Genomic DNA, 27,529 nt, shown 5'->3' with positions numbered 1-27,529 from the left:
TTACATATTCTTGTCAAGCATATAGATCCAGGCCTAGTCATGAACCATAATTACAACCATATGATAAGGGGGGGCACAGGTGGTTCTCGACCTCATGGATAGCTAGACTGGGTCAGTGTGTATTTGTCCAGATAGCTGTCATAGGGAGCGTTTGATCACTGCGTGTGGTGTGCATGCTGTTGTTCGATTAGCTGAGTGTTCCTAACTACATGTATCTATAAAAATAGGTAACTGTGCTTACAAGGGATTTCATTAAAAAAAACTGTATTAAAATGTTTTAACAATGTCCGTAAGTCCCCGCCGGTGACTTACAGTTGGACAATCAATACATTAATTTGTTCATTTAGATCATGATAAATTAACAAACAGATATTCTCAGAAACAAGTGTGAGTTTTTTCAAAATAAAGACTTATTTAATATAGAGAAAAAGGGGTACAGAAAACTATAACAAAACACAATGACCGAGGTTGATAAATGATGTACAGAAATTGATGCCTCTGGGTCATTAGTGTAAACATCTATTCCAAAGTAAATAGAAGGGTCATATAAGTTTCTCAACTTTTCATCCTGAAGATGGTCTGAAGAATTCATACACCATAAAGACCGAAACATCGACACTTCCATCTATTTCCCCAGTGATTCATTGCCTTAAGGAAATGTTTTCTGTTTTCATCAGATTCAATTTCCGTTAATTTACTTTGGAATGGATGTTTACACTAATGACCCAGAGGCATCAATTTCTGTACATCATTTATTAACCTCGGTCATTGTGTTTTGTTATAGTTTTCTGTACCCCTTTTTGTCTATATTAAATAAGTCTGTATTTTGTTAAACTTACACCCGTTTCTGAGAATATCTGTTCTGATTTATCATGATCTAAATGAACAAATGAATGTATTGATTGTCCAACTGTAAGTCACCGGTGGGGACTTACCGACATTGTTAAAATTGTTTAAGCCCGTTTTCTAAATTGAAAGCCCTTGTAGGCACAGTTACCTATTTATAGATACATTTCCCAAGCCTCCAAGGGTTTATTGGGTGCCCCACTTTCTCTTACCCTAACTACATGTGGCATCTGACTTTGTGGTATTTTGGGAACGCACGCTTTAGGCCAAACATGTTTTATTGGGGTCAATGTCCTCGGACCTGTTTGTGGTGTTACTGCCTATCCATGGGATCGATCAGGGTATACCCTGTTTGCACATTTTTCTTCAGGCTAAGTGTAACCCCGCCTGTGACCTATCAATCGGTAGGCTTGGGTTTGGGTCACAGCGCCTGTCAGATCACATATTTATGACTTGGAGTTGATGGGTAGGTCATCTGGTGTGAATTTGACAGCAATGATATGAGCTAGTTACTACGTGCACATATAACATGGCGGTCATTGATATCATATTTACCGACATTCTCATTATTATGCATACATTTGTCATAGCATACATTGACATCGTTTTTACTGGTATTGACATTGCTATGCATGCATACATCATGGCGTGCATTGAAATCGCATTCAGTGAGATTAACATGTGCAAGACCAAAAATAGGCCAAAGGCTATGATAAATAAAGTAAAAGAGAGGGAGCACACCACCAAAGACAGAGAAAATAGAAAGATAAAAATAATAGAAGTTAAATGAGAAAGTGGGATATAATATACGTTTTACGAAAAAGAGAGATTAATACAGCAGTCAAAAGATGATATTACATTTTTCTCAATTTTACACAATTTAACACCAACACCTTTCCGAAATATTGACTGGTTTATTTTATACTCAGAGAGAGGGCAGTTTACACTTGTCAGAGAAGCTGATGTTCCCAGAGATAGAAAAATCTCACAGTAGCTGACATCATATTAATGTTCTCATGATCAGGGATAATTTTAGCACAATTCTCTATCACAGTGTTATGTATTGAATTCACATAGGTGCTTTTATGTTTTGCATTTTCCCTCCATTAATCCACTTCAAAGCACTTTAAAATATTGCAGAGGTGGCAACAGAGCTTGTATCATACATTAAGACTAGACACAGGACAGTGAGTGAACACTATAGTATGATGTGTTTCTGGATTTCATATGTAGGTTTAGGGTAAAGGACAGATCGCCATTGAAATTGAATTCACATTGACTCTGTTTAGTTTCCCTTCTGACATGTGCTACAGTTTTTCTCCATCACTTCTGAACTCTTACATCGTCACATTTTTATTACGATTGAATTTTTTGGTGCCCTGGACTTTTTCCACATTCTGTATTTCTCATTTGGCATGTCGGCCTCAGGACTGATTCTAAGTCACTTAGGGGCATATCAACAAGGGCTTTATCTCTGCTTTTTTGGCTTTAAAAGCCAAAAAAGCAGAGATAAAACTAGCACCCTATCAACAACAGGGTGCTAACATGCAAATTTGCATGTTAGCACCCTTTTACTCTACGCTTCCCCTTGCATCTCTAATGAGATGCAGAGGGGGCGTTCCAGAGTAAAATAATAGGAGAAATGTCGCTAAGCGACATTTCTCCTATTATCAAGAATATCGCTAACCCTGTTAGAGACAAAAAAAGCAGCGCTAACCGTGGTTAACGCTGCTTTTTTACGTCTGGTATTTTTCTGCCTTAGCCATGATATCCTATGGAAGGAGGATATCATGGCTAAATTTGTTTGTCCCTATCAACAAGCTAACGTGAGATTATCGCTGGGTTTCCAGCGATAATCTCACGTTAGCCACTTAGCGTGAGGATTTTTATCGCTATTGAGATAAGCGTTGCTAATAGCACGCTATCTCAGCGATAAAAATCAACGCTAGCCGGCGATAATTATCCTAGCGCTAAGTGCGCTTAGCGATAATTATCGCCGGTTGTTGTTGATATGCCCCCAAGTACTTGGATGTTCTGTCACTTGCTTTTGGTGCCCTACATTTTTCACTGGAGTTCTGGAAACTGCCTCAGAGACAAGTCCACTTTCAAAGCAACAAGATGTAGGAAATGCTTTTGGACACAAGTAGAAAAGATCTGTTGTTGTTGTGGGACCCGTCTGTGGGTGGTGGGCACAAAAGGATTTAGAAGAATGGGTGAGCAGGGACCATTTGAACAAGAGGTAGAGTAAGGAGGGTTGATGGACAAGGAGACTTTGAAGGTGTGGGAGAGAAGCCTCAAAAGTGATGTGAGCTGTGGCTGAGTTTTAACACAGTTAGAATATGGCACCTAGAAATAAATGCTAGACACTGTAGGGAATCTGAGCTCAACCATAACAGCTCGACACAAACATCAAGGCTTTCCTTCGAGAATACACAGAAGAATCAGAACTTGTATAGATTGGGTTTGATCAAAGTTCTCGTGCCTAGACCTTACATACTGTTACTGTAATTGTACAGTTCATTTCATACCACAACAGATTCTTTCTGATGTTCTAGGTTTTCTGACAATGCAGTTTCTAATTTCATTTTGTCTTAGACATGCAGACAATCAAAAACTTGTTCCACATACCTACTCACATAAATAAAAGTGTGACGCTTCATGATTGTCTACCAATAATCCAGAATACATCTGTATTAGAGGTAGATTGCACCAAACAAGAACATTCAGGGAGCATCCTGCTAAGTTCCTACAATAATTGTGTTGAATGTTTGATCAGAAAAGGGCACTCTGCTTAATCAATGCAATTTCTTTCACTCAAGCTCTTTGATGCGTTCCCCTGGCTGTTGCGGTATATTCCAGGACCTCATCAGGATGTCTTCAAGAGCAATGCTTTTGTGGAAGAATTTGTAAAGAAGGAAATCCAGAGTCACAAAGAGAATGGAGTGCCTGAGGAACCCCAGGATGTGATTGATTTCTACCAAGCTAAAATATCAAGAGTAAGTGTTTGCTTCTGCCATGCTGGCTGCTCTAGTAATGCTCCCAGGCAGTGCTTTGTAACTGATAAAACCCATGCGATAATAAGAAAAAATGTCACACAACAGGAATCTTTATGACTGGTTTCTCATGCAAATTGGTATTTAATTCAAATTAACTGAAGAATAAAGTGTGCGAGTAAAAAATGTAAAGTTCTGTATTCCCATACTTTGATTAACTTCAGCTCTAAACTAACAAACCAACCGAGCCTTTGAAAGTCATGCCGTTTTAGGTCTTAATTCAGCACCAATAGCTGTATTATACAAAGTGTCCTGGGGCGCAACGGACATGTCCTCCCGCTTTGTGCACCCTCAGGGCACTTTGGTATTACAGAAAAGGCCGCTGACGCTTGTGCTACTCTTTCTGTAATACAAATAGTGCTGGCGCACATATAGAGACAGCACTATCACTAGTGGGTGTTCCCTTGTTTTCATGGGGGCTTGGCTTCACGCAAATTAGGGAATCCCATTGCCTCTGCGCCGTATTATAGATATGTGCGCAGAGGCAAAGAAGCTGTCAGGAGGAGCACTGACATTCAATCAATCAATTAATCAATCAATCAGTCATTTGTAAAGCGCACTACTCACCCGTGAGGGTCTCAAGGCGCTGAGGGGAGGGGGTGCTGCTACTGCTCGAAGAGCCAGGTCTTGAGGAGTCTCCTGAGGTTTGAGCAGGTCCTGGGTCTGCCGCAGGTGGGCAGAGAGGGTGTTCCAAGTCTTGGCAGTGAGGAAGGAGAAGGACCTGCCGCCGGAGGTTGCTCGTTGGATGCAGGGGATGGCAGCGAGGGCGAGGCTGGCAGAGCGGAGCTGGCGGGTGGGGGTGTAGAAGCTGAGTCTGCTGTTCAGGTAGGCTGGTCCGGTGTTGTGGAGTGCTTTGTGTGTGTGGGTGAGGAGCTTGAAAGTGATCCTCTTCTTGATGGGGAGCCAGTGTAGGTCTCTCAAGTGGGGGGTGATGTGGCTGTGGCGTGGGATGTTGAGGATCAGTCGGGCGAAGGCGTTTTGGATGCGTTGCAGTCGTTGTAGGTGTTTGGCCGGGATTCGTGCATAGAGTGAGTTGCCGTAGTCCAGCCTGCTGCTGACGAGGGCTTGGGACCGTTCTTCTGGTTTCGGTCAGGATCCATTTGGCGATCCTCCGGAGCATGCGGAGGGTGTTGTAGCAGGAGGAGGAGACGGCGTTGACCTGCTTCGACATGGAGAGAGAGGAGTCGAGTATGAATCCTAGGTTGGGTGCGTGGTCCGTGGGTGTCGGTGCTGTTCCCAGTGTGGTCGGCCACCATGAGTCGTCCCAGGCAGAGGGGGTGGGGCCGAGGATGAGGACCTCCGTTTTGTCCGAGTTCAGTTTCAGACGGCTGCTCCTCATCCATTCGGCCAAAGCCTTCATTCCCTCGTGGAGGTTGGTCTTGGCGGTGTGCGGTTCCTTGGTGAGGGAGAGGATGAGCTGGGTGTCGTCGGCATAGGAGATGATGTTCAGGTCGTGCTAGCGGACTAGTTGTGCGAGGGGGGCCATGTAGATGTTGAACAGGGTAGGGCTGAGGGATGAGCCCTGGGGTACGCCGCAGCTTATTTCGGTGGCTTCGGATAGGAAAGGTGGGAGGCGGACTCTCTGGGTTCTGCCGGTGAGGAAGGACATTGTCCAGTCCAGGGCCTTCTCCTGGATTCCGGCTTCTTGGAGGCGTGTCTTTAGTGTGTGGTGGCAGACCGTGTCGAAGGCGGCTGATAGGTCCAGGAGGATCAGGGATGATGTTTCGCCGTTGTCAAGTTGGTGTCTGATGTCGTCTGTGGCGGCAATGAGGGCTGTCTCGGTGCTGTGGTATCGTCTGAATCCGGACTGGGAGGGGTCTAAGATGTTGTTGTCCTCGAGGTGGCGGGTGAGTTGCATGTTGACGGTTTTCTCGATGACCTTTGCCGGGAAAGGGAGCAGAGAGATGGGCCGGAAGTTCTTGAGGTCCTTGGGGTCCGCCTTGGGTTTTTTGAGGAGGGCATTGATTTCGGCGTTCTTTCAGCTTTCCGGGAATGTCGCTGTCTTGAAGGAGGTGTTGATGACCTTCCGTACTTGGGGTGCGATGGATGTGTCAGCTTTGTTGAATATGTGGTGAGGGCAGGGGTCTGACGGGGATCCTGAGTAGATGGAGTTCATGATCTTGCGTGTCTCGTCGTTGTTGACGTAGGACCAGGAGGTCAGGAGGTTGGTGCAGGTGGTGTTTGCAGGGTGGGTGGAGTCTGTCGTAGTCGGGGCGGTCGTGGTGTTGAAGCTGTTGTGGATGTCAACGATCTTGCGGTGGAAGAAGGTGGCCAGTGATTCTCACAGGTCTTGTGAGGGCGGGATGTCGTTGGTGATGGCGCTGGGGTTGGAGAGTTCCTTCACTATGTTGAAAAGTTCTTTGCTGTTGTGTGCGTTGTTGTCCAGGCGGGCTTTGAAGGAAGATCTCTTGGCTGCTCTGATAAATTGGTGATGTCTGCGGGAGGCGTCCTTGTGGGTTGCGTGACTGTCTGGTGTACGATCGTGGAGCCATTTCTTCTCCAGTTTCCGGCATGTACATTTGGAGGTCTGGAGTTCTTCAGTGAACCAGGTAGCTTTCTTGCTGGTGTGGCTGTTGGAAGGTCTCTTGAGCGGGGCGAGGGTGTTGGCGCAGTCGTCAATCCACTGTCTGAAGTTGTGGGCGGCGGTGTCTGGGTTGGTGGGGTCGGCGGGTGGGTTCTGGGTGACGGTGGATGTCACTTGGTCTTCGGTGACTTTGCTCCAGCAGCGTCGAGGCCGCTGTTGGGTGCGGTGGTGCGTGGTTGGTTTCTTGAAGGTGAAATGGATGCAGCGGTGGTCGGTCCAGTGGAGTTTGGTGGTGCGGATGAAGGCAACGTGGGTGCTAGTGGTGAAGACGGGGTCGAGCGTGTGGCCGGCGGCGTGGGTGGGTTAGTTGACGAGCTGTTTGAGGCCGATGTTGGCGAGGTTGTCGATCAGGGTGGTGGAGTTGGCGTCGTTGTTGTTCTCGAGGTGGTAGTTCAGGTCTCCGAGGAGGATGTAGTCCTTGGAGGTGAGTGCGTGGGTGCTGGCGAGGTCGGCGATGGAGTCGCTAATGTGAGCACTGGGTCCGGGGGGTCTGTAGATGAGGGTTCCTCTGAGTGTGGTGTTGGGGTCGGTGTGGATCCGGAAGTGCAGGTGTTCGGCAGTGTTGAGGGTGTCGTCTGCGTGGGTGTAGACCTTGGGAGTGGACTACTGGATGATGGCTAACCCTCCTCCGATTCCGTTGTCGCGATCCCTGCGGGTGATCTTGTCTCCGTCTGCGATGGCTATGGTGATGTCGGACGCTGAAGAGTCATTCCACCAGGTCTCGGTCAGGAAGGCAACGTCTGGGTCGGAGGTGTCAAGCAGGTCCCAGAGCTCGACGGCATGTTTGCGTGCGGAGCGGGTGTTGAGGAGTATGCAGCGGAGTTGGTTGTTTCCGGTCCTTGGAGGTTTGGTGGATCTGTTGCAGGTGAAGTTGCAGGTGCGGCAGGAAAAAGGTTCGTGTGTGCGGCGGGAGGAGTGGGAACGGCGGGAAAAGGCGGGCAGCAGCCGGTGTGTACCAGCGAAGGAAACCTGAAAAAAGAAAATAGAACAGTGACACAGTTAGGGTGTAGGGGAACAAGGAGCAGAAGTGAACGGCACAGGAATCAGGCACGAGGCAGCTGGCAGCCGTGTGGTGGCGTGGGGAGCGACTTGCCTGCGAGCAGGATCAGAGGTCGCTCCTTCACCACTGCGCGGCCTCCATAAGAGGGGGAGAGGGAGGGAGGAGCAGCTGGGAGGCGGGAGCGGGGTGGCCAATGGGAAAGCAGGGGGGCGGGCTGCAGGGACGCAGCGGTAGGAGGAGTGGGAACGGCGGGAAAAGGCGGGCAGCAGCCTGTGTGTACCGGCAAAGGAAACCTGAAAAAAGGAAATAGAACAGTGACACAGTTAGGGTGTAGGGGAAAAAGGAGCAGAAGTGAACGGCACAGGAATCAGGCATGAGGCAGCTGGCAGCCGTGTGGTGGCGTGGGGAGAGACCTGCCTGCGAGCAGGGTCAGAGGTCGCCACCTAAAAGGTGGTGCACTGTCAGTGCACCCCCTGATGGCAGCCCTCTAGAGGGGGGAAATGGGGGTGCAGTCACCCACTGCTGCTGCCTGCAAGGGGATCTCTATAGCTGCTCCATATTTCAGATAATTGCCCTGCTACCAGGGCAGCCCTACTTTGTGGCTGCCCAGGGGGCTGCACATTCAAAATAATACGGTGAACTCTCCTTGTTAGCATCAAGTGCATCTTTTGATAGGTGCCCTCCACACTAACAAGGAGAGTGACCCATATTCTATATTACGGCCCCTGGTCAATTCTGTGACTAACCGGTCTTCCTCTGTATCATGGGAGTGGGCCCCAAACATCAGCAAGCTTAGAACCTCACTTCAGTTCTTACAGGATAAAACTGCAAACACAGCCCCAGCAAGTCAACCAAACCCTATTGACAGAGATAGTTTCACAACTGTCCAAAGAAAGTGAAAGGCCCTAAATGTGGCAATTTACAGAAAAAAAAGCTGAATAAATACATCATCCGTCACTGATTCTTTCATCCTTTCTTCCTTTTCTAAATTCTTATCTGCTACTAATTTGTTCCATTCCTCTTTTCAAAGGTAAACACTGCTCTTTCCGATCACTCCTTATTGTAGGGTTATTAAATCTGCCCATCCATCAGATTTCTTAAGTCTTTCTTCACTGCCATTCTTCTGGATAATCAAATAATCTCACCTTAACTACTGCAAGCATGATCACTCATCCACATTCATTATGCTTCCAGATCAGAGTTTATAATAAAACCTTGCCCTAATTTATCTAACCCATAGGTATCCGTACCTATACCTATGATAAAATTAAATCTGCAATTTGTGTAATTTAATTATGCAATTCAACATACTAATTTCCGTCAATTTGATTTTATGACCAAGACTAGACTGCTTTACATCATCAATCAGTTCCCCAAGATATGATGTCCTCACAATAGGCTGTTTCAATATTTCACATTTGCTAAATTTGCATATTAATATTCCATTCAGGACTCTCATGATGTTGCCTCTACATTTGATGAGCATAACTTGGTCCGCCTTGCAGCTGATTTGTTTGGAGCTGGGACAGAGACCACCACCACCACCCTACGCTGGGCACTCCTTTACATGGTGAAATACCCAGAAATCCAAGGTGAGGGCTAGGATGGGTACTACACAAAGTATTTTATATCCTATGTGATATTAATTCAGAAGTCAAAGGAATGGGCATGTTCAGTACATTAGCAAATGCAATTAAAGAATTATATTTGGGGTGCATTATATTCCAATGCAAGATGAATGTTTATTTACAGCTTCAATGCAATGTATGACATCTGTCAAACCAGCTCAAAACAAGCACCATCTGCAGAATGTCCTTTAGGGCTTGTATAGGTGAACAGTCAATGACAGTAATTCACCAAAATTCCATGGGTAGTAGAATTGAAGTCACACAGGAGAGTATTTACAAGCCCCTTTCGCCATCACAACATCACTTTCAGTGACGTTGTGATGGCGATAGGGGACTCGCCTTATCTACAAGGCAGTGTAGGCATAACTCTGCCTTGTAAATAAGGCACTCTCCCACACTGTGCTTAAGCGTGAAAGGGGAGGGCAATGGGTGTTGCTGTGGGTGTTCAACTGCAAAACCCATTGATTTTGTCGCTACTCCCTATTTTCAAGGGTGGTGTAAATAGGAGGCAGTGCCAAAATTAAGAAAACAGGCGAAATGAGGAGAAATGCTTTATTTCTCCTAGTTTTTGCTGATTCCATGTGTGCTGCCTTGTGCAGCACACATAAAAACAGTAAATTGTCTATGACTGTTTATGTGCAGGAAGGTTCCTCTTCCTGCACATAAACAATCATTTAAAAAAAAAGACGTTTTGCAACTACTTTATGTGCAGCATTAAGCAGCACACACAGACGTTACAAAACGACATTTCAAGATTGTTTATGAGCAGGAAAGGGAACCTTCCCGTACATAAGCAATCTTCCCCTCAAGACAGGCACCCTTGCACTATGGAGCAAGGGTGCCTGCGTTGGCGCTATGCAGCTTAATTTAGCACCAGTGCAGGGGGAAACCCAGGCATGTACCATATTCTATTAAATATGGTACAGCTCTGCATTTCCAAAGTGACAAAGCGTGTCGTTAGCCTTCTTGGCTTAACGACACGCTTCACCACTTTATTGTAAATATGCCCCATAACCTTAAAAAAGCCTCTATTCTTCTCACAATTTGCAATATCACATTACCTTTGACCACCATAACACCCCAGGGAGAGATGTTAAGTGATCTGTGACACTGGTGGAATCATAAAAAGTGCCACTGGAATCAAGCTATCCTGGCTGAAGAGGGGTGAAACCCCGAAACCGGTCCTAGGATGCTTGTTTCCAGTCCAGGAAGGACCTGGCCTGGCAGTTCGGGCTGGACTGTTCCCATTGAGCACAGGGTCAAGACTGATTTGCATATGGCTGGGTCCAAACTGGAATGGCATGGTGAGCAAAAAAACGATGTGTTTAGGCCCAGATCTCTGTACTGGGGAGAATGTAGGACATTGTTCTGCATTCTGTTCATCAATAGTTCTTTTTGCAGGAATCATAAAAATGCCATGCTAGCAGTAAACAAAGTAAAAAAAAAGTGCACAATTAATAGATCAAAAAAAGTTTATAACACTAACATTTGTTAAACAGTTATATTTGATTTCATAACAAAATATAACCAGGGTGTAGCCTCCATATGTCAGGTTACTTACCATCAGCCTGACAAACCAACAGTTGTTGCTTCATAAATAAATAGAGACTTTTCTCTTTTGGCTCACTGTTTCATACACTGTCAACTGTCTCTACAAACCGATGCATGGACTGTTTTAAGAGGACAATTGTTGTATGTATTAAAAAAACTTTAATGACAGTGTGAGTTAGTATTGAAAAACTATGCTTAAATAAATTGTTTTAGGTATTGCTTACACCTGACTTTAAATAAAGTTCAGACTAATCTTTCAAACAACTGATGTAATGAGTGAAAATTATTCCTTCAGGATTTTCTCTTTATATTCTAACTATACGCCAGATGCAGTGCACCCATAGGTCAGCTGCATATTAACACTTTTTAAACATCCAAACTTCAGGCCTGATTTACAAACTGCACTTTGAGTAGTACTACTACAAAACTTACTACAATGTTCTATTCACAAACCTTTGTAGTAACCAACCCTTGTCACTTACTCTTTTGTAGTAAATTACAACAGTATAGTAAGGCCAGCACTACAAAGGACCAGCCACAGGTATAGCAACACCTTCTCAAAATAATGGAGGTAGGAACTTCAAATAAAACCCAATCGGGAAGGATGTTAAAGTAAATCAGATTATTTAAAATACATCGAAATATAAATTACTTCTAAACATATTTTGTAAAAATAGTACATATTTATTATTGTTGAAAAAAAGCAAAAATTGTAATATCTCTTAAATAAGTATAATATAATTCAACATAATGTAACATAAATCTTTATTAAAACTAATTACATGAATTATAATTTATTCTCTACATCACTTGTAACAATTATTGATTATTTATTTTTTCACTGTACATTACCATACTGAGGCCTCTGCCCTGAACATGGCAGTCAGTGTGGTGATATTTTAATAATGTGCATCAATAATTATTAAAAGTGATGTACAGATTGAATGAAAGCTATTTTAATGATTTTTCATAAAAATGTATAATAACATTATTTTTCAAATTCACAACAAGGTCTTAAAATATTTTACAATCAAATATTAAATATACACTATTTAATTTATCTATTTAACTATTTTAAGTATTTAAAATAGTTTGACTTCATGTAACGTTATTTCCTATGGGGGTTACTACAAAAGCACCATTTTTGAATACCCCAAAAAATAGTAACCTAATTCAAAAGCATAAACTTACTCAAATGTGTGAGTTACGTTAGTGCCTCAGGTCCAATATATTTAATATCATCATTCCTCCATTCTTTATGATGTGGTACCACCAAGATCGGGGGAAGGTTTTCAGTATTTATCACGCATAAATAATGCGCAACACAGATTTATCCTTTTGCGTTTCCGCATGAACACGATCCCGCTACTCCGGGGATACCCCCAAAATAAATATAAATCAGCAGACCTCTTACCCTGTCCCTGTAACAACTATGCAGTACAGTCAGATCTACACATTGTATTATTTTGCAAGTCCTATACAGAGGAAAGGAAAACATTCATACTCTCAATCCTGAGGTACCACAATTTTAGGCAGTGCCGGGTGGCCATGTACTTTTTTAAAACTCTACTGGATCCATTTGCATGCTGTTCTGTTGCCTTATTTTGTGGGCTTGTCTTAGGCAGAGGCAAAAGGTGGGACGAAATGTTAGTAGCAACAACTAATTAATTCATTTTAAATACTGAACAGCTTTTTTCATAAATGTTTTTTATATGAATTTACTCGGATCACTGAAACTGTTTAATTCTTATTTTAAATGCGTATATATGTGTATATATTATGTTGGAATTTTTAGATAACTTGTGCTTTTATGATCCGTTTTAAAGAGATCGAATAAAGCTGTGTAAAAAAAAAAAAATTCACCCTAAACTAGGATAATTATGCACTTTATTCAGGGCTTTCTTTATCTATGCTCTGTGTAGTCTGAATAGCAGGGGTGCCAATATCCCCCTGATTTTAACACTTGATTGGTAGATCTATGTGGCAAAGGGTAAATATCACTTCTTACAAGTCCCCAATGCACGGTATTTAGGTGCAATTCAATAAGTAGATGATGAAAATGCTTCACAGGAACATGGTTGAGTTTATCAAGAAAGAAAATCAGAGATTTCTATCTTCTGTTTATGGAAACAATGGTCCTCCCACTAATGGAAGACAAAAACCTCATAAATGCATTGACACTTCTGCCTCCAATCACACCACGGCCTGGCTGGTGTGAGCAGGTAAAACACATGTACTCGTCCCAGGTTTGTAGGAGATTGATTGCCTCTTCTTCCAGTGGCCCTGGTGGCAGATGGAAGAGCAAGTGTGATGTTCACTCAAGTGGCTGAATAGTGAGACAGCTTGACCACTGTAAAAGGAGTCCTGTGCCAAGGGACCCTTACTCTAAGGACATGGTCACAGTTTTACATCTTGATTGTTATTTATAAATTAAGAGAAACCTGAAAATGGTTGTGCCACATAATTAAAACACAAAGCTAAAACATACCCACTTTAAAATTTTAGTCCCATTGTAAAGTTTATAAATGTATTCTTCTCATTTAACAACGAAAAAGAGTATGTCTTTAGCCGAATATGAGGTCCATTCAATTAAATGCCAAAATGTATAGGTATCTAGATTTCCAAGAGGATACTGTAAATACACCTTTGTCATTATAGTGTTCTCAATAGCTATTATTTGTGCTAAGATATTACTGGGTCTCCTTCTCATGAATGTTTCTTATAAGCATAAATTAGCACTTTTCACAATTTTCGAATGGTATTGAAAACCTCAAACTATTTGCTAAATCATACACTGAAAGCATAGATTTTTTGCTAATAAAGTGAATACTTCCATCACAGACTGCTATCTCTCATGGCATACCGCTGCAACTACCAATTTCAAGAGCTGACAATAACTCTCCAGTAAAACCATACCAATTCTTGACCAGTTTATACTTCTCTTATTGATTTTTTTATCTCAAACTCTTTTTTCTTATGTTTCATAAAGTAAAAGAAAAAAAATAGCAGTAGGTTATAAAGATAGAAGAGTAAAGAGAGTACTAAATCATATATTATTAGCACAATATGCACATATATGTATAAAACTGTACGAGATTGTTGGTAACATTTTCGATGAAGGGGGAGCCATGCTAGGGCAAAAGATGGTTGGTGGTTGTCCACCGATCCACGTAAACCCACCAATTTTTTTCTTAAAGAAGGTCTTGCACCCGCGGGGGTTGGATAAAGGGCCTAGTCTACTAAATAAAAAAAATTAATTGGTCAATAAACAAAATATGGTCAACAAAAAATACTATGTTCCACTTATTACGGTAATATAAGTGAATAACTTAATTATATTTCTTTGAACTCCTGATCAGACCTCCTGCCCCAGTGAGCTTCCACTGTACATCAGAGATTGCCTGTGGTAGTCCACTGGGACATGTGGGCAGTTAAGGAGATAAAAGGAATATAATTAACTTTGTTAATTTATTATACCTTATTGTTTATTTTATTTAGTTTGGCAAGAGGCATACCCTATGTGAATATTAGGATATATGTCTGATAAATACTGTTGAGTTTGGTGGGTCACTTTATTTAAAAGTTAACCCACTTGGCTTTGATGAATTAATACAGGTGAATACAGATGGTTTATTAAGTTATTCTGAGTTTGAAAGGAGATGATTTTAGAGTTGTTGCTTATTTCAGAAAATTGAGTGTGTAAATTGATTATGAATTATATTGTGCTCAAACGATTTCTTAGGATCATGTAAATATGTTTAGTTTTCAATGTTTGTATGATGGTCTGTTTTCACTTTTTTTTACAATTGATAGAAAACACCATCAAAGATGGCGATGCACAATGTGACCAATGCTTGTGTATGGCTATACGCATTGATGTGATTAATCCATGCGGCATTGTAATAAACACATTTGTGAAATCACTCCCAGAGTGCCAGTCTCTTCATTAATTCAAATGAAAGAGCATAATATTGGTATTTGGATGGTGGTTTTTATCATATGTAATTAGGTTTTGGTGGTTTGATATGAACTGAGCATAGCTGAGTTCCAATGATTTAGTTTGAGCTCAGTTGTTCTGAATTAGGATGGGTTGAGGGACTGGATGGGCTTACATTGTCAACTATCTTGCAAAAACAGTCTTACTTGTAGACATTAGTGGGTAAGAATGTCACTAGTTCCCTGATCTGTGTAAATATCTCTCTCTAGAGAATGTTCAGAAGGAGCTGGATGCTGTCCTTGGAGAGTTCCAGATCCTTCACTATGAGGACCGAAAGAGGCTTCCCTACACCAATGCCGTGATCCATGAGATACAGCGCATGAGCAACATTGTACCCGTCAGTGGTCTTAGGTTTAATGTAAAAGAGATCTCATTACAGGGATTCATCATTAAGAAGGTACTTATGCACCAGCATTGAGAAACCTACTGACCAGCACTGAGAGACAAAATACGAAGCAGACAGAGCAGGGTTATAATCAGGCAGTGTATAGGTAATGCATTATTGTCAGGAAAAAAATTAACATTGAGTATAAAGTTTACCATCAGGCACGGTGCAAATGCACTAACATTGTGGCTGACACTTAGGGCACCTATCAACAAGCAAGGTAAATGCACTAGCATTGTGAGGCAGGATAGGAAGAAAAAAGTGCAAGCTTTATCCCAAGAAAATGAACTAATCAACAGCATTACCGGGTGGTGCAGTGGCAGAGATTACAAGTTTTGCCATAAAGTAACATTTAAGACACACCTCACACATGAAGTCGAGTATGAAATGGACATTTAAATTGTTTTGTTAGAAGTTACTCATCATAATTAAGGCCAGAGAGGTAGGCAACTATAGACCTGTGGGTTGGAGAAATCATCAATGCTGTGTCCCAAAATATTACTTAAGTGGTGAAACAATTTAACATTCTTATCCTCCATCTCAACAGGTGGGGTCACCCTAGTTTCAAGAGACTGCTATTTGAACATCTAAACTAGCTGTGATCTATTCTCCAAAGTAGTTGCTTTACAATCTTAATTACCTTCTAGTACTCTATGTGTATGCTCCTTAATGAATGTCATACCACATCATTCTTGTTATGCTACGTCTTTTTCATTTAGCATTTCTGGTGGGACCTTGAAGACCCCATATGTTTCTTAGGAATACCATCACATCAAATGAATTTCTAGTGTTGAGTTCAACTTTCCCACATTTTGTATGAACTGAACACCACATAATCCAAATAATCCTGCCAGAGAGTATCTGGCCATAACTTTCCTAAATCAACTCTAACCCATCTCCACACTTGCTCTGTGAGAGGAATTCTGATAAGGGTATTCTTTAAAAAATATTGTCCAACAAGCCACCTGGAGCTGGAGCTGTCAAGGGACAAAATCCATCAAGCAGATTACCTTTAAAAAGAAGATCATAGTGGACATATTGGTCTATTGGACCACTATCTGTTTTGATGTGCCTTCCCAATGTTCACATTAATCATGTATTACCTCTAAGAATTCTCCATTATCTTTCCCCAGAGATTGTATGACTCCATATTCATCTTCCCACCAAACTCTCAATGAACATTTTTAAACTCACTTAGATTACTGCATGAGATGTGGAGTCTGGAAAGATTAGAGACCTCTCCAACTCCCACCTCCTCAGAACAGAGCTTAGAACACTGACACCTACCTTGGGGAAAGTTGTGCTGTATGAAATCATTTATAAAATAGGAACATCTTTTGCCTGTCATTCTAATCCAATAACCTAATTTTTCCTCATAGGGTTCTCTCATCATACCTAATCTTTCCTCTGCTCTGTGTGACCCTGAGCACTGGAAGACACCTCGACAGTTCAATCCAGGACATTTCCTTGACAAAGAAGGGGTGTTCATGAACAAGGAGGCCTTCTTACCCTTTTCTGCAGGTACGCCTTGTCAGGGTTTAAGAGATTTAATGCCTGATTCAGAGTTTCGTCAGGGTATTGGAGGACATTACCTCCTTCATCTTAATAGTACTTCATCCGCCAACTTTCGAGATGACCACTGGCCAAGCAGTCATCTCTGTACCTTGGAGGCAACTGCTGTCATAGTGGTTCCTTTTAATGCATTAAAACGTTGGTGGACGGCTGCTGTCAGTTTTAACAGCTGTCCACCAAACTTTACACATTTTTAAGTTTTTCAGAAACAAACTACCAGGCAACAGCTTGTTTCTAAAAAACAAAAATATAATCTCCACCACACCATGGAAGTTTTCTCCTTGGTTGTGGGAGTCATTATTGTTTCTTTTCCTGTCCTTGTGATGGACAGGAAAAAAAGGAATTACACCATCCTCCTGACATATGGCAAACGGTGTAATGTTCTTCCTCGGTGACCCCTACTCCGTTGGGTAAGAGAAGAAGTTTTCAATCAAAGTAGGAAACGGGGCTCTGTAGATGGAATATTTAAGGTCCAACAGTTTCTAAATGAGCTGTGCAAACTGAGGGTTTGGCAGGCGTTGTATGCCATTGCCTTTGCCATTTGGTATCCTGTTGCAAAACTCTAAATCAGGTCCCTCAGATATATATTTTGATCAAGAAATCTCATTCTCCTCCTCCTTTCACCTAACTGAGGTCTCTCTGCCTTTTGTTTAAGTTGATACATACTGGCAATTTTGATTTTAAACAAATACTTCTCTCTGACTAGTTTGAGGTTTTAGTTTTTCTTCTAAATTAAATAAGGTCAGAGGTGAGTGATACATGTGATGTCTTAGGAAAAACCTCCACATCTTGTCCTAGCAAAGTACATAAAAACTTGCAGGATAAGTAAAACATACCGAAAGTGACTACTCCACTTGTCTTTTGGGGTCTTGATCTGAGGAGCTATTCATGGTTTGGGTCTGACTTATGCAGGAGCAGATTTGAGTACTGGTCCAAGGTGCAAAGTGCATGCATTCCTTTTAAAAGGGTATATTAAATGCATTGCTCCTCAGTAGTTAAGGTTGTCATCACACGTCTTAAGAAGTCTGCAGAGTCCTTTTCTCCCCAGATAGACTACTGCAATATAAGTTCTACATACATACAAACATGCAACTTTCTCAACTGCCAGCTTCACCTGTGAGGGAGAGATCACACCAAAAAAGACCTTCATCCTCAGACTACCCTGGGGCAGGTACATTCATTCTCTACCTTCAGCAGTGGTGGTGGAGGAATATGTGCCCTACGAGTTGAAGAGTTTGACCAATGTCCCACCCACTCTCTGATTTAGATTGAGGTGGGGCTGGGGGAGGTCCAAATGTATACATAGGGGCAGCTTAAAGCTATGCCCTCTGATTGGTCCAAATGCGGGTAGGGGTGAGGATTGGTACACAATCCCTTGCCTTTCTCAAGGAGTGGGAATACTGCTGAGGGAATGCAGATACTGCAGGTCCAGGTTTCCAGTGTGCAATATTATTCTTGTATTCTGAGTTGTAGAGGCTGGAATGAGGGGTAACTGGTAGTCCCAATGTTCCCAACTGAGAATTTGCAATATCGCTATTTTTCACAACTCAAATTTCACCAGCTTTTACAAAGTGCAAAGAAAATTGCCTTGTACACAGTAATTGTTATATGAAGTACTCTTCCTGTCCTCCCAGCCTTCCACAGCTCTGAAGTTTTGCTTGCAACAATTCTCAAGGACACTTCTAACCCACAACTAAAAAAAATACTTATTATTTATGGTAACTACTTTGCTTTCAGCCTGTTTCCCCTTTTTCCCAATATTCACTCAAGATTCAGGCTGTCTGAGTCGTTTCTGAAGATCTGAACATGTAACTTAAAGATGTTTGAAAAGTTTAAAAAAGGTAGAGGGTTAAAATATATTGCTGCAAGAAGTGTTTTTTTTTTGCTGGAGAAAAGAACGGCAAGGCATATTCTTAAAAGGACCATTTCCCCATTAAAATGTTTTTGAGAAAAGACCTGAGAGGGTCAAGCAAGGAAACCATAGCACAAATGGGCATATTTATTAAATGTTCATGCAGTGTAGAATGGCAAGCAAAGTTGCCATGCTGCGTTGCAAGAAGGGGAGAGCGCTCATCAGTGCCATATCTTCTACCACATGGAGCACTTCAGCTCTCTCTCTGCACTGGCGCCCTTGAGGCTGCCTAGAGAAAAAGCAAAGGGTGGTTGTGTTAAAATCAGGATTGTTTTTGCGCAGGAAGGAATACCTTCCTGTACAAACACAATCCTTACATGCATATTCATCTTTATATGTGTGCTGCAGAATGCAACACACATGGAAAGAGGATGAAACAAGGAGAAATAAAGATATTTCTCCTGGGTTTGCCTCTCTCAGTTAGGCACACCCTTTTGATGCGAACCCAGGTTTTCAAATATTTGGAAATTTGGGTTTGCATCAAAATACATGGGTGGATGCATGGTAAAGCCCATGCTCCACCCATGTAACACCTATCCAATACAAAGTAACACAAGATTGCTGTCACTTTTTATTTATTAAACAATTCAAAGCCACTAAAATAAACGTTGCATTGCTTAGTAAATACCAAATAGGATTTTGCATCTGGGCTGTGCCATGAACGGACACAACCCGACACAAAATCATAGTAAATCTGTACCAAAATCTGGATGTCGAGAGATGCCTCCCTGCATTCCAGGCTGTTTAGAGTTACCGCACTGCAGTCTCCCCCCTCTACGCTCCCATACACCTTGCCCACACCCACATCAGGGGTATGCCTTCTCCCATGTTATTGCAGATTATGTATATTAAACATTGCATGTGACTGCTATAAGAGAAGTGACTTTAATGTTCTTGTTCTTCATCATGCAGGACACCGTGTGTGTTTGGGAGAGACGCTGGCCAGGATTGAGCTCTTCATCTTCTTCACAAGCCTCCTCCGGTCCTTCACCTTCCGGCTTCCCGAAGGGGTGAAGAATGTTAACATGGACCCTATGTTCGGTGCAACACTGCAGCCTCACCCATATCAGATCTGTGCTGTACCCCGCTAGGCAGAGAGGGCCCCTGGGCAGAAGAAAGGGCCCATGATTCAGAATTGTTTTAGGTACAGTATTGATGTCCTCCTGGCACAATCTTATAACTACCTTCAATAGCTGTATATCAAGTGAAGCACTTTCACTCCAACACCAGCTATTTTAGTCTGCTAAAGTACTCAAACCTTGTAACACATTTTCAGGGTACCTTCCATGTGTTAGAATCTTTAACTTTGTCAGGTCTTCTGACAAACTGCTAGAGAATCTCTCATTCTTAAAGCGTGTGCACCTGTGACTGCTCCTCCCCTGACTTTGTGACATCATTGGGGCTATAATCTAAAATTGGTACCTGGAAGTGATATGGAATAGAATCCTCAGTATAATGTCTCTGCTAGGGGCATAGCAGGCCCTATCCCAATTAATGTTGTCTTTTTAAAACTCAACTAGGGAAAGTTGGCTCATATGCTTGCTAGATCTCTAACAGGTATTCAGGTTTGTGGGATTATGACGAGTAGAGAACAGACCTTGGGCAATTACCCACCCATCAAGCCAAAAATATGCTACCTGATGGTCTTCAAAGGGACCACTGGTGTAGGGAACCACACAAGGCAATAGGTATTCATCCACTGAACCACAGGACCTGATTTTAAAAGGAAGGTGACTGAAATCCCAAATAAATCAACATATGCGAGAGCTGCATGAGGAGACAACATGATCCGTAAGAAGTCTTTAACAAGGGGCGTGGTTACGCGGCGGAGCGCAATGGCCGCTGATCGTTAGAGCTCCGTAGTCTCCTGCTCTATCCCACCTATCCGGCCACTTATCCGGTACGTCCGAGGAGGGAATCGGACATCGGAGGGTGTGCGGAGTGCGAGGCTATGAGAGCAAAGCCTGAATGTGCACTCCGCACTGACAGATCCTTATCGCCGATATCAGGCCTGCAGCACACTGAACAGCGGGACCTTGAGTACAGCGAGGTGTGGAGAGCATGGCAACGTCGACGGCGGGAGCCGGAGCCCAACTCCGAATGCATCACCCCTAATCACCTCCTGACAGAACCGATCCACCACACCTACAACAGTGAGGAGGGGCTACTGGCGGAGCTGCGGGTCAGTGACACGTTACCTGTGCAAGCGACATCAGAGCTAAAGATCAGTGAACCTGCGCAGAGGGGGTAAGAACACGACGCTAAGGGCGGTGGCGGCTATGGGGAGTGCAGTGACCCCGGGCCCGATGCGGTGGGAGCTTCTCTCCCTTTCCCCTCCCCCTCCCGCATCCTCTGGTACTATCCCAGGAGCGGTGGTGTCCTCTGGAGAAGACACGATGTGGACACTCCTCTAGCTAGAACTCGCCCGTGGGAGTACTTTCAGAATTTGTGGAATTGCTAAGAGCTCCACAGGACACTCCATAATGCAATCGTTGGGGGGCGGTGCTGCGCGAGTACTGCCTGCGCTATCACCATCCAGACAGTGGGGTAGTCAGACGCTCAGGGACCCCACCAACTTTACCTGGAGATTAGTGCTCCCGACAGCAGTGCTTAACCTATAGGGCCATGTCACTGGGTGCCTACGTCCTCGGACCCCATAAAGAACCCCGCTGGGCGGGACAGTGTGGCACAGAGAGAATAAACATGGCGTCCACACCGGGCCTCAAGGCAGTGCAGTCCAATAGACTGGACAAATATGCGTATTCAAAGGAGAGCATACCGGAACCCTCACCCAAACAGAAGAATACTGGGTAGCAAGGGAGTCCCAGCAAAGAACCTACCCTTAAGGCTGCGATAGCTGAGATCAAAAAGTCTGTTGAACACAAAATGGACACTATGACTCTTGAGGTGAACCTCAGCCGTACAGATCTCAATAAAAACAACGAACGTTTGAAACAGGTGGAACTCAAGAGAAATAGCTTAGTGGAAGACACCTCCCAAATCCAAACTGACATTAATGAACTGCAATCATTCCGGAAATTCGCAGAGTCTAAACTCGACGATTATGAAGGGTAACTTCGGCGCAATAATGTGCGCATACTAGGGGTTCCCAAGAAAATGGAAGGAGACACTGTAGACCTATTTGTGGAAGATCTCATTCTTCAACATCTAAAACCAAAAGAACTCAGCAATCTCTTTGTCATTGAAAGAGCTCACAGATTCCCGGGGGGCCGCCCGAAACCGGGGGCCCGCCCACGCCCGATCCTCACCAGGGTCCTCAACTACCGGGATCGGGACACAATCCTCCAGCGAGCTAGAGCGGGTCCTCCGCTTAGGCTTGACAACGCTGAGATCACCTTTTTCCCTGACTTCACCCAGATGGTCCAGAAGCAGCGACGATCCTTTCTAGGTGTCAAGAAGATGCTTAAAGATATAGACCTCAAGTATGCTATGCTCTTCCCGGCAAAACTCTGTGTTGAAGCAGAAGGAAGGGCCTGGTTCTTCGATCACCCAGAGATAGCGGCGAACTGGTTAGAGACCCGCAAGACCTGACAGGATCATGGCGTCAAGAGTGGTAGTCCCTTCACTATGGCAGTGACGGGCGAAGGCTCGTAACGTTCTGGACCCCCACGTGAGACACGATCGACTGGGGTAGAGCCATCTCTGGAACCGACAAGACATATTATGAGACTGGTAACAAGGGTGCATTTTGGCTGCAGGCCGGGACACCTATTGAACCCTTCTCTCCTCTCAGAGACGTATAACTTGTTTATTCCTAGGTGGGGAAGGGTGGGGGGAGACGGGGCACCACACACCCCACTTTTCTTCGATTAGTACTAAAGTTGGGCGACAGGCACTCTCCCAGTTTGTTATGGGCAGTTTCAAGTCCAGAGGTCAGGGAAGCAGGGAGGAGGGTTGTTGGGAAGGGAATTTTAGTTTGTTTTTGTTGTAGTTTTTACATCGGCAAGCAATATGAAAGCATGACTGAGGCTTTGTAGATTGCCTACAATTTTAATGCATACACAGTGGGATAAAAGTGCCAAGATTCTGAGTTGGAACACCAATGGTCTCGGAGATAAGGTTAAGCGTAGTATCGTTCTTCAATATATTAGGAAACAGGCCCCAGACGTCGTCCTTCTTCAGGATAAACATTTGATAGGTCACTCCTGTAGGGCGATGAGCAGGTGGGGAAATAAACAGGTCGCACACGCAGGATTCACAACAAGTTCTAGAGGTGTAGGTATTATGGTAAGAAATGCATTCCCCCTCAGTGTGGATTCCATTTGGGCCGACGATAGGGGACAATATGTAGGCATTACTGGGTCCTGGGAAGAGCGCACACTTACATTTGTGTCTATTTATGTCCCACCCGGTCTCCAGACTACCACGTTTCAGGACTTACACACTACACTTCTCTCACTACCGGAGGGGCTACTGTTACTGGGGGGGGGGACTTTAACTCAGTGTGCTCGGGTAGCATGGATTGTCACCCCCCGCGTGAACTCGGGCCCACCAATAGGTGGCTGCCTGACTTCCTCAAAGCCATGGGACTGGTGGACAGCTGGCGTACATACAACCCGGACAAAAAGCAACACACTTTCCACTCCGGGGCCCACCACAGTCTGTCTAGACTTGACTACATCCTAGTTCCCAGCTCCCAGATCTCACATATTCACGAGATCAGACACCTAGCCAGAGTCATATCCGATCACTCACCACTATGGGTACATCTGCTCCTAGATCACGTACGGGTGGGCAGAGTTGTCCCGATTACCCCTGGTATCTCCGCAATCCCAAAATCCGTAAGAATCTTCTTATTGCAATGGACAACTATTTTAATGAAAATGCGGGCACAGTTGACTCTTTCCAGGCTCTCTGGGAGGCCTTTAAAACAGTAATTAGGGGGGAAGCTATGTCCCTAATATCAGGTCATAAGAGGGAGCCACAGATTGAGGTGTCTAACATAGAGGATGAAATTTAGCAACTAGAGAGGGAAATGCAAAGGCAGACTACTCCTGAATCACTCCATCTGCTACATCTTAAACAGGATGAATATAGGGCACTAGTGACTGACAGGGCCAGGGCATTGGGGAGGGAGAAACTCAGGAAACTTTACGATCTGGGAGATAAAGCCGGGAAATTGATAGCCTGGCTTGATAAACGGGAATGGGCAAGTAGGTAGGTCCCGGTTCTCCAGGACACTAACAAGACCAACATAACATACCCTCAGGAAATTGCAAATCAATTCGCTGCACATTTCACAGTGGTGTATGCGGCGATAGCGCCCTACCCCGAAGAAGACTCCGCAGAATTATTGAGGGACATAACATTGCCCGCCCTCTCCTTGACTGACAGACAACTGTTGGACAGCTCCTTGACCACAGACGAGGTGGCGCACGCAATTAGATTACTCAACTCAGGGAAGGCCTCTGGCCCTAACAGGATCCCCATCGAATTATATAAACTTAACCCTGATAAATTGGCTGCCCACCATAAAGTCATGTTTGAAGAGAGCAGGGAGAGAGGGTAGTTACCGATAGATCAACGAATAGCTAATATTGTAACTATCCATAAGACAGACAAACCCAAAATGGACTGTACCTCGTATAGGCCTATCTCCCTTCTTAATGCTGAACCTAAAATTCTCACAAAAGTACTGGCTAATCGTCTCATAAAAGTCATTTCCAATCTCGTACACCCTGACCAGTCTGGTTTTATTCCACATCGAACACAGCTCTGAACCTGCGCCTAGCCCATGGGGCTTTAGGTAGGGCGAGCACTATAATGGAACCGGCTATTCTGGTCTCCTTAGACGCCACTATGGCGTTCGATACGATCGAATGACCTTATCTTTTTGCGGTACTTCAGAAACTGGGGTTTGGCCTGGAATTCATTCGGTGGGTACGCCTCCTATACTCGGCGCCACTGGTACGTGTAGTGGTAAATAATAAAAAGTCAGACATGTTCGCCCTAAGCCGCGGCACGCGTCAGGGATGCCCGCTCTCCCCCCTTCTATTTGCCTTGGCGTTGGAACCACTGACAGCCTGGATCCGACGAGACCCGGTGATCCACAGGTTTCGCTGGTCACCAGATTGGGAGGACTGCATCTCGCTCTACGCGGATGACATACTGCTCTACCTGACCGATCCCAAAAAATCTCTGATCGCCGTACTGGACATATTGGCAGTATTTGGGAGGTATTCAGGGTTCACAATTAACTGGACCAAGTCCCACTTATATGCCCTCCATGGGGACGCAGCAGCCCTACCCCATAATTGTCCGCTTCAAGTCAACACCACGGGATTAAAATATTTAGGGATATTCATCTCCTTAGACTCCACACTGCGTTACGATAACAACCTGCTTCCCCCTCTACTACGACTAAAACGAGATATAGCCAGTTGGAAATCTCTCCCTCTCTCGCCTGGGTAAGGCGTCCCTCCCCCATTTCCTTTACGCCCTACAAAATTCGCTTGAACCTGTCCCGCTGACTTATTTCAAGGAATTCTAACGCCTTCAGAGAGAGTTATTATGGAATGGAACGCCACACATAGCCCTGCGGAAACTTACCTTAAAATGGTACGATGGAGGCATTAGCCTCCCCGACATTAAAAAATACTATTGGGCGGCTCATCTAGCTGCAATCAATCACAGGACTTACGGTAACCCTGACGATCCAGGCTACTGAATGGACAAGTGGCTTCTTCCGGGGGGGAACTATAATAGGGCTCTTTATTCGAAGCCTAGCCGGCCTCCCCTGACAGGCCCCACTGGACATTTGATAAGTATATGGCATGCTGCACACAGGTCCCTTGGTTGGGAGTGTAAACTGACTTTGGCCACCCCCCTATAGGACTCGGTGCAATTAGGTAACTTGTGGACGACAGAGGGGTTTGACAGGTGGGACATGATTGGCACCTCGCAGATTAAAGACCTCTGTGAGAAGGGAGAAATTAAAACATTCGCTACCCTTCAAAGCCAACACGAACTGGCTGACTCGGAGCGTTTTCGTTACACACAGGTACGCCATGCCTTACACTTAGTCCTCCCAACTGGTACCTCCCCTCCGGAGTCCTCCCTATTGGAGGATAGAATATTAGATGGCTACCTCTCAGAGAAGCAAAATCAAGTATCTCAACTTGACCTCCGTGCACTATACCCTTGAAGCTATTGCTATGTATCACTTTAAACAATATTATAAGTGCATTAATAAACTTCACAAATATCTGTTTCAATCAGCTCATTGGTGACTTAAACATCATAAAACACAAACAATATATGATAATTGCATCAGTTCGCTGATTTTAATCTGTTAGAATCACAGATAACTCTTGAAAACAATTTCTTTTCATTAATTCATTGTGTCCATAAAATCCTTTTCTTCAATAAACAGCCCAATGCTTTTCGGACCCCACTGGCCCTTCTTCAGGGGCTATAATCAAACTTCTTCATAAATAAACTGACATGCTAATTTTGTGTCCTCGTGTACCGTTTACACAATTAAAACTCAGCTCGTCTTCAACCTTCCAACGCGCCTGAACCCGACATGGCTAGAACGCGGAAACATGATTCTGTAGATTAATGACCTGTTTAGACAGCACGTCAGCCTCTGTAGCACGCCACACCAGAAAAAGTTAATAAGGCGTTTAATATCGGAGTGCTCCTCCTTTTTATTAATACCTTCCGGAGAAGACCATTTCACTGGTCTATAACAAACTAATATTTAACATAGAGGACCCCCTTTCCCTGTTACGGCAAAATTGGTGGCGGACAGGATTGAGATGGATGATGAGGAGTGGCAGGAGGCAGTGCCCCCCCCCCCCCCCGGGTTGTCGCGATTCCAGCATGACTACGACTAGTGCAGCTCAAAATCCTGCATAGGGTATATATGACCGGGCCGCGAATGGTACATATAGGAGGAGCAGAAACAGGGGACTGTCGTAGGCGATGAGGGCACACGGGTACCTTTATGCACATCATCTGGGAGTGCACATACATTCAGTCCTACTGGAAGGAGATACATGAAGTAGTGGGGGCGGTCCTTGCAGTTCCTATCCACCCGGAAGCACGTAGATGTTTGCTGAACATATGGGAACCGGCCGATCTAAACACACACCAGACACAATGGGCCACCCTGGGGTTCATGCTGGCAAAAAGGAACATCGCCCAGGCTTGGGGGGCGGCAGCACCACCTACACTGGCAGACTGGAAGTCAAGTATGGACTGGTCCATGTTCCGTGAAAAGACGGTATATGTTGCTCGTGGCTGCCCGAAAAAGTGGTCTCGACTATGGGGACCTTGGAACTCGTACCGAGGAGACATTTGTGTCCCCCCTCAGCAACTTGCCTTAGACGACCTGCTTTCACACTGATCTGTCCTAACTGTGTAATGTAAATGATTATCGCTGTCTCCTGTCATGCCTAGACTAAATATTGAACTGTTGCTATTATCGCTTGTATGCCGATGACTGTTAATAAAAAGTTATTTAAAAAAAAAAAGAAGTCTTCAAGACGATATGAGGTGCATTCATGACCCTCAGAGGATTTATCTTGCTGAAGAGAATGGAAGAGAGGCATGGGGTTAATGCAGTGTCTCTCTTCTGCAGATCTAAGAATTTATGAGAGATGGGCTACGTGGTCAGAATGAGGACTTTAAGACATTGCCCACACCTACACCACGGCTCAGTTGTATCTTAATTTATACATTAGGGCTGGTTAGAGTTAGGGCTGTGTTTTTTATTGTATGTTCATGTAATTCTTCTTCTGAACAGACTTTTTTAAATAAAATTCAGTGATATATAATTCCACTTTTCTGTCATTGATTTGACGAGTGTTGCTGTGTGGCATCACTAAGATTGTGGCTGGAAACTATAGAAATTCACTCAGACCATGGAAGGTGCAGGGTGGAGGGGTTTGGGGTAAAGAGCTGCTTCAGGTAAAGATGGAAAAGTTGGGGTGGAGGTGCTAATTTATCAGATAAGCGAGGCATTCAAGTGTGGTAT

At 44.1% G+C, this 27,529-nt stretch overlaps 1 protein-coding gene across 1 annotated transcript in view; it reads left to right on the top strand.

Moving 5' to 3' along the window:
* The window catches only part of LOC146786133 (cytochrome P450 2J4-like), a 174,480-nt gene extending 147,157 nt beyond the window's left edge, over positions 1-27,323 (top strand). The window contains exons 8-12 of the mRNA XM_085635637.1: positions 3,666-3,842; positions 8,934-9,075; positions 14,869-15,056; positions 16,424-16,565; positions 19,441-27,323. Of these exons, the coding sequence (XP_085491763.1) occupies positions 3,666-3,842; positions 8,934-9,075; positions 14,869-15,056; positions 16,424-16,565; positions 19,441-19,619 (828 nt within the window). The 3' untranslated portion in view covers positions 19,620-27,323. The remainder of the gene's footprint in view (positions 1-3,665; positions 3,843-8,933; positions 9,076-14,868; positions 15,057-16,423; positions 16,566-19,440) is intronic.
* The last annotated feature ends 206 nt before the right edge of the window (positions 27,324-27,529 follow it).

This window comes from Triturus cristatus, chromosome 11 (assembly GCF_964204655.1).
Source record: "Triturus cristatus chromosome 11, aTriCri1.1, whole genome shotgun sequence".
NCBI classification, from domain to species: Eukaryota; Metazoa; Chordata; class Amphibia; order Caudata; family Salamandridae; genus Triturus; species Triturus cristatus.
The sequence above is the reverse complement of the archived record's forward strand: the minus strand, read 5'-3'. Positions and strand labels throughout refer to the sequence as shown.